This window comes from Palaemon carinicauda, chromosome 2 (genome assembly GCF_036898095.1).
Source record: "Palaemon carinicauda isolate YSFRI2023 chromosome 2, ASM3689809v2, whole genome shotgun sequence".
Classification (NCBI taxonomy): Eukaryota; Metazoa; Arthropoda; class Malacostraca; order Decapoda; family Palaemonidae; genus Palaemon; species Palaemon carinicauda.
This window is the reverse complement of record NC_090726.1, coordinates 88,197,495-88,204,994: the sequence shown is the minus strand read 5'-3', so window position 1 is coordinate 88,204,994 and position 7,500 is coordinate 88,197,495. Positions and strand designations below refer to the sequence as shown.

General features: G+C 32.8%; 1 protein-coding gene across 1 annotated transcript in view; it reads left to right on the top strand.

Moving 5' to 3' along the window:
- The window catches only part of LOC137618709 (uncharacterized), a 57,237-nt gene that overhangs the window by 40,101 nt on the left and 9,636 nt on the right, over window positions 1-7,500 (top strand). Inside the window, exon 2 of the mRNA XM_068348870.1 lies at window positions 7,170-7,314. Within this exon, the coding sequence (XP_068204971.1) occupies window positions 7,170-7,314 (145 nt within the window). The remainder of the gene's footprint in view (window positions 1-7,169; window positions 7,315-7,500) is intronic.

The following is a 7,500-nucleotide window of genomic DNA, read 5'->3' as shown; positions in this document are numbered from 1 at the left end:
TTCTATCCATCTTTTTCAAGATATGAGGCTGAATGAAGTAGTTACTACATCCAAATATCCTCATTGATATCATTTAGCAATTTCATATTTTTACGATCTAGGAGTTAGTTACTGCACTGTAATTGTTCAGTGGTTTCTTTCCACTTAATAAGGGTAGAAGGAACTCTTTAGCTGTGGTAAGCAGCTCTTCTAGGAGGACAATCCAGATTCGAACCTTTGTTTTCTGGTCTTGGGTAGTGCCATAGCCTCTGTACCAAGGTCTTCCACTGTCTTGGGTGCTTGAGGGTACACCCAGACCCACTATTCTGCATATTTCCTTATTTTCTTTCCTCACCTGGCTATTTATCCTATTGGGGCCCCTGGACTTATAGTATCCTGCTTTTCCAACTAGGGTTATAGCTTTACTAGTAGTAGTAGTAATAATAATAGTAGTAGTAGTAGTAGTAGTAGTAGTAGTAATAGTTATATTTTTCAACTAATGTATTGCTTGTTGCTGAGAGATTCTCTAGATTTAAAAAAAAACCTTCACTTGCTGTAATCTCTCGAGAACAATTGACTCATTTTGTATCAAAAAATTTTTTTTTTGCATTTTGTATTTTATTAAAATGTAATCGCATGTTGCAAATTGGTTTTTGCACATTTTCTAATTTATCTCTATACCTGCATTGTATTTCGTTGAGAAAAGTGTCGAGGGAAGCAGTATGTTTTTCTTTCATTTGAACGTATTTTCCTTCTTTACTGCACCATCTTCATGGAATCATGCATATCATAGTTATATTTACCACTCTCCTTTAATGGCCTAAACGGGAAAAACTATGACTGATATTTAATGATTTCAACCATATTCCATAATGTAGGTTAAAGAGTGCTTACATTTTTTTTTATCGTATGATAAGGATACTATTATAGGCTATAAAAATCTACTGTAGTTTTTTAGCCACTCAAACAACAGTAAGCTTTTCCCGACCCATCTACGAGTTTCCGTTCTACATCTTGAAAATTGTCATTTCAAAGGTAAATAATATCAGGCGAGTTAAAGCGGTCAATTATAATCTTCTAGCTATGTACAAATGTTCCTAACAATCTTATTATTGAATTTGTTTGATAAACAAGAGCCTTTGATAGTCAAACACTACCTTATTCTAACAATAAAGGAAGAAACACAAATACACAAAGAGGTTTTATATCCTCTTAGCAAACAGATAGTATAAAAAAGCATTGTTGTTTCATTTAACTGGTGATTTAAAGTTTTTCTGAAATCAGAATTCATGTTGTATTGTGAGCAAACTCGCTATTTTTCGAAAGAAATTGGATAATATATTGAAAATCCATATATAGGCCTTAATTAACCAATTTTGGAAATTTTGAGAAAAGTTGTAATTTGTTTTCATGATACTCAACAATGACATTCGCATATAGAGAACATTAATATGGCAATGGTTATAATGGAGAGCGAAAGAAATCCGAGCCATCCCAACAACTGTAAATCGTAATAAATTTCTAACAGAATCGATACCTTGCCTTTAAACTGAGCGGATTTCGAGATAACGGCAACTAACAGGTCATTTAACAGTAAACCCAGGAGTGAATGATAAGCCCTTCCAAGTCGAGCACATAGTGGTCCTGAAGGACCAGTTGACCCAGTAAGCGGCTCACTGATAATTCGGCAGAATATAACGGGCTCACCTTATGTTGTGGTCCAATGTTACTGTGTATCTGACCTGTCTCGCGTGAAGTGGAGAACAAGGAACAGGGTCGTTAAGATATCACACGTCTAAGTAGAAAAAAAAGAGCGCTTTGATCTTTTTCAATAAAACTTGAGGGTTTTCGTGAAATAAAGAAATAAATAAAATTATATAAATACACACACCCATACACTCACACATATACACACACACACACACACATATATATATATATATATATATATATATATATATATATAATATATATATATATATATATATATATATATATATATATATATATATATGTATATATATACTATATATGTGCAGTATATATACACATATATATATCTATATCTATATATATATATACATATATATAAATATATATATATATATATATATATATATATATATATATATATATGATGGTTTCCATCAATGCCAAAAAGAACACTGGGCATTTCTGATTTGAATCGAATGGATATCTCCCTAGATTAGTATTCTCTAAGGGGCAAATGCACATGGGCTGAAAATTTAGAATCCCCATAACAATCTAAGAAGTTCAGTTTTTAGCCAGTATGAGAGTCATGATCAGATTCCGTCTGAGTAGGCTTGTTGAAACCCATTGTGGCCCTGTTGATTTGAACAATGAATTATATGGGGGCAGGGTCAGCAGACTGTAATTGTTTAAAAAAAATAGTTAGATAGTTTTTGGGACTAACAGCTGCCTCTCTTTCGTTAACACTTATCGTGAACTGGAAAGTTAACACACTTTCAATCCAATCATTGTAAAAATATATTCACCTACACACATGTATATATATATATATATATATATATATATATATATATATATATATATATATATATATATATATATATATATATATATACATTATGGTCATATATATATGCATATATATATATATATATATATATATATATGTATGTATATATATACTGTATATACATTAGGGTCCCGTGGTCTGGGAACCAAAATATATATATTATATATTACGGCTGGCAAGCTACACAACCTCTCAAGTTCCAAACTCACCTATGTGTTTTTACATTAATCTGTTATATTTGAGTAACAACCGAACTCTGAAAAGATTATACAACTCTCAGACGGCAATATATAAAACACTGAATATCAAAAGGTCTCTGAAGTACACTCTAAACAAAACTGGAAAATTGTTATTAAGAACTATTCAAAAAACCTCTTACTTCGATTCTTTAACAGGGATACGAGTGAGTCCTGAAATAAACACTGGTGATTGAAATAATACACTCTTTACAAATATAAATATATTCTATAAAAATTACAACACTTTGAAAGAACTTGCATAAAAAATAAATCACTCGAAATATTAAGTCTGAACAAAACTTCGACTAAGACAAAAGAAATTAATACTTATGAAATCTATACAATCTCTTGTTTCACTTGAAATTAAATTTTACACCAATGTTTAATCTTGATACTTAGTGAAAATAGTTAACCTTTAACACTCTAAGGCTTAAACTCTTGAATAAATTACATAAAGTAATTGGTAAACTTACAACTTTTAGCTCACATGAAGTAAAGTCAAAATAAATATACATCACAATATTACATAAATCTCCCTGGGCCAGTTACAAAGCTTTACACAATACCAGCACTCACTACAACACAATAAATTTAAAATTTCTTGTAAAGTAGTAGTAACATTTTAACACACTACACACGATATACATTGGGCACAAACTTAATCACTTTGGAGAGGATATACACTCAAGGTACCTGAGAGAGGGGATTTTGGGTCTTTCACAGGATAGGCTGATTCTCTTCTCCCCTATGTATCCTTAGGGGCATATATATATCGACTTAATAACTTCTAGATTATTCTATATAGATTATTCTCGTGGTTTGGTGGCCGGCACCTATTGACGGCAAAGTTGCCAACTAGAAAAAAATTCAGGGGAATGAACCTTGCTTTCAAGGCAACTCTCTCTCTCTCAATATATCCACCACCTACCATTCTCAGTAATAAATAAAGATAGAAACTTACACTGGGGATTTCGAGAACTTTCCAAAACACGTGGCAAATATAAGAATTGCGTATTTTCTCACAAACATGATGCGATACCTTATAGAAATATAAGAAAAATTACATAAGCCCTTGTTCATACCTTCTAGGGCAATATAACACTCCTAAAACAGATTATGTAAGACTTCATAACAAAATACGTGAAATAAAAAGTTAATTCTTAAAGAATAGTTTAAATTTTCATATATTGACTTGAATGAAAAATACAATGAAATATATGACGAAAGAGTTACGTAATTTACGCTCAAAACTTAAAACTGCAAGAGAGGAACTGAACTTATGAGCTGGCTATTCACCTCTTAAATACACAAATGAAATACATAAATAAAATGCATGAATAAATTATTTACTCTATACTAGACCAGCATTGTTGGAATATACATATATATATATATATATATATATATATATATATATATTATATATACATATATATATATGTATATATATATATATGTATATATATATATATGTATCTATATATATTGTATATCTATACTATTATATTACAAATAGGTTTTATGTATCGAATTTACTCTACCCGTTGAGATACTACCGCTAAAGAGTTATTGGGCTCTTTGACTAGCCAGATAGTATTACATTGGATTCGTTTGGTTACAGGTCATTTTTTCTTTACTTACACAATCACTGAATAGTCAGGGCTAGTCATTACACATTCTCCTCTTTCATCTGACAATACTAAGGTAACCGAACAATTTTTTCTTCACGCAAGGATTCAACTACTGTACTGTAATTGTCCAGTGGTTAGTTTACACTTGATGAGGGTAGAAGAGATTCTTTACTGTGGTAAGTAGCTTTTCTAGGAGAAGGACACTTCAAAGTCAAACCATTATTCTCTAGTCTGAGGTAGTGTCATAGCCTCTGTACCATAAGCTTTTACTTTCTTTGGTTAGAGATCATTTGCTCGGGCACACTATTGTATCTGTTTACTTATTATTTTTCCTCACTGGGCTATTTTCCTTGTTGGGGTCATTGGGCTTATAGCACCCTGCTTTTCTAACTAGGGTTATAACTTAGCTAGTAATTATGATAATAATTCTAACCTCTGGCACTGAATCTATAGAGTTAGATATTCGTCTTATCCATCGGACCATAAGATAGACATCAATCAAATTCGTCTCCGATATACATATTTTGTCAAATCCAAAATTTTGAACTTAGAATCGAAATAAACTTATTTCCACTATGGAAGCCAATAATTAAGTTTCTAACACGTGATTGTTAATTATATTTTTTGTGAGTAAACAAGGGACTTTGATAATTTTGAATACTAATGGTTTTAATATTGAAGTTGCTCTACCTTAGAAGTTTCATACCCACAAGGGATTTATGTAGGATAAGTGCATCAATCCTGACCAGGATTCGGACTTGGCTATGCGTCTTAATCGATACCTAGACAGCCAAGTCACCAATTAAGCTATTAAGAGAGATAAAGATATCGTTTTATTTTTACTCTGCTGTACGGAATCCCTCTTAATTCAGTCGCTTGTACTTGTGACCAAAATTTAACCATCTCCGCTAGTAAAGCCGATTACCAAGGTTTGGTAATAATAGCTTTGTCACTATCACGGGTGACTCTCATAATTTTAGATACTAAGCCACAAATGGTTCTATAGTGAATTATCTCTACCTTTGGAATAACATACCAGAAGGAGAATTATATATATATGCTAGGGGATCTACTTGGCTAGAATTCTACCCTATGCTTCTGAATCGATACATTACTAGATAATCCTTATACATTAGACTACCAAGAGAAGTGTAATTTGATCTCTAGCCTGCGGTACATATTCCTATCATTGCAGGGTTTCACTTGGATAGAACAGCAAAACCAAATCTATTAACTTGGGATGGGGCCGGTTGGAAGTCCTTCAAGTTGTCTGTACCATAAAGTTACGTAACTGTAAGGCTGCAAATTTTCGTCACTCATGTAGCTTTAAAATGTACTAGCCAATGTTTACAAGACGGTTGATTTATAGTTCTCTGGCGTCGTAACGTACAGCAATTAACTTAATTTACTAGGGTGGTGATGCAATACCATAGCCCTTTAAGATATTCACTCCAGCTTAAAACTTAATTTTCCCCTTAACAGCAAATAACACTTTATATTTCTTATTCTCAGGTTCATTTGTTAATTTTTGTTCACTTAATCCTTAATTCCTTATAATAATCAACTTTTCCCTACAATTTTTGATACTTCTTCTCTCAAACATTCCATTGATCTTCCTTCATCTTTCTCGGTTGAAAGCTGTTTCCTTACCCTTCCATTAATCTTGTGTATAAGTTTCTGTGATAAGGAGAGAGAGAGAGAGAGAGAGAGAGAGAGAGAGAGAGAGAGAGAGAGAGAGAGAGAGAGAGAGAGAGAGAGAGAGAGAAGCTGGTTTAATTGATGGAAGAGGTAATGAATTCTGTGAAAAGTAAAAACTAGTTCTGAAGGGCTCATTAAAGCGGTAAAGTAAGTAGTAGAAAAGTCGAGGTGCAAAATATTGATAAGATTTCGTGGGATGTTGTTTAGTAATATATGTGTCATAGAAAGTGTTGATATAGGAAATGAATTACCCAAATAAGGTGACACAAGCACCTGTAATAATCGTCGAAGCATATTTTTAGCTAAGCTAAGTGCGTCATTAGACAAGAATGGGGGTCTGTATCTCAAATATTTGTGCTGAAGCAGGTGGGCTTGGAAAGGGGTCACCGTACAGACGAAAAACTACTGTATATGTGAAGCGGTGAGGATGTATGATACAGATTGCAAGTAGCTCGTTAAAAACGACCAGATTTGTGAAATACGTAGATGCGGGTACTGATTGATTTTCTTTAAAATGGTCTCATCTACAGAAGCCTGATATTTCTGAAATTTATTCACTACTGTTCTATACCTAAATGAAGCAATACGAATTGGATGATGTTTATACAGCTGATGCTTGATGTCAGCAAATCTCCCAACGAAGTTGGAGTAGGTTATTTTTTTATCTCGGTTTATTAGCTTCTCTGTTCATTTATGGTTGTTTGTTTGATTGTTTGTTTATCTTTGGTCCATTTGCTTGTTTCTTTGACTTTGTTGATTACCGGGGGCTGGGGTTGCGCCTGAATATTATCTACTCCTACGACAATTTGAATAAAGGTGGGCTACATAAGTAGCAATTTGATTTTTAGGAAGGACAAAAAAAAAATAAAAAGAAATGAAGAGGGAATAGTTGATTAACATTAACAGAGATTTACAATCTGAGGACACAGTTGCTCTTGTAGCTATTAATATAATTCTCTTACTATAATGACTATTCGTATTCTATTTATCGTATGAAACGGCGATTTTCTAATCTATCAACACTGACCTTACCTGCTTACTATATGATTTATTGTTTTGCAGATGCAGAGATAACTTGCGAATGCACAACGCTTGCTTGCCGTAAGACAGGAGAGCACACATGTAGAACTCGGAACAGCTGTTATTCACAACTGCAGCAGCGAGACGGCTTTTCTCCCACAATAACCAGAGGATGCATCTCAGGGAAGTACGTATTGTACAAACATATTCTTAAAAGTAAATAAGAGGAAAAACATAGAAAACCAATCTTAAATATTTCTTCAATAATTATTCAGCATGCAATTGATTCTGTCGTAAACAATATTGTGAAGCAGGTGCTTCGTTGGACACATTGAATTGCTTATACAATAAATTTTCCAAAAATGTATATTTT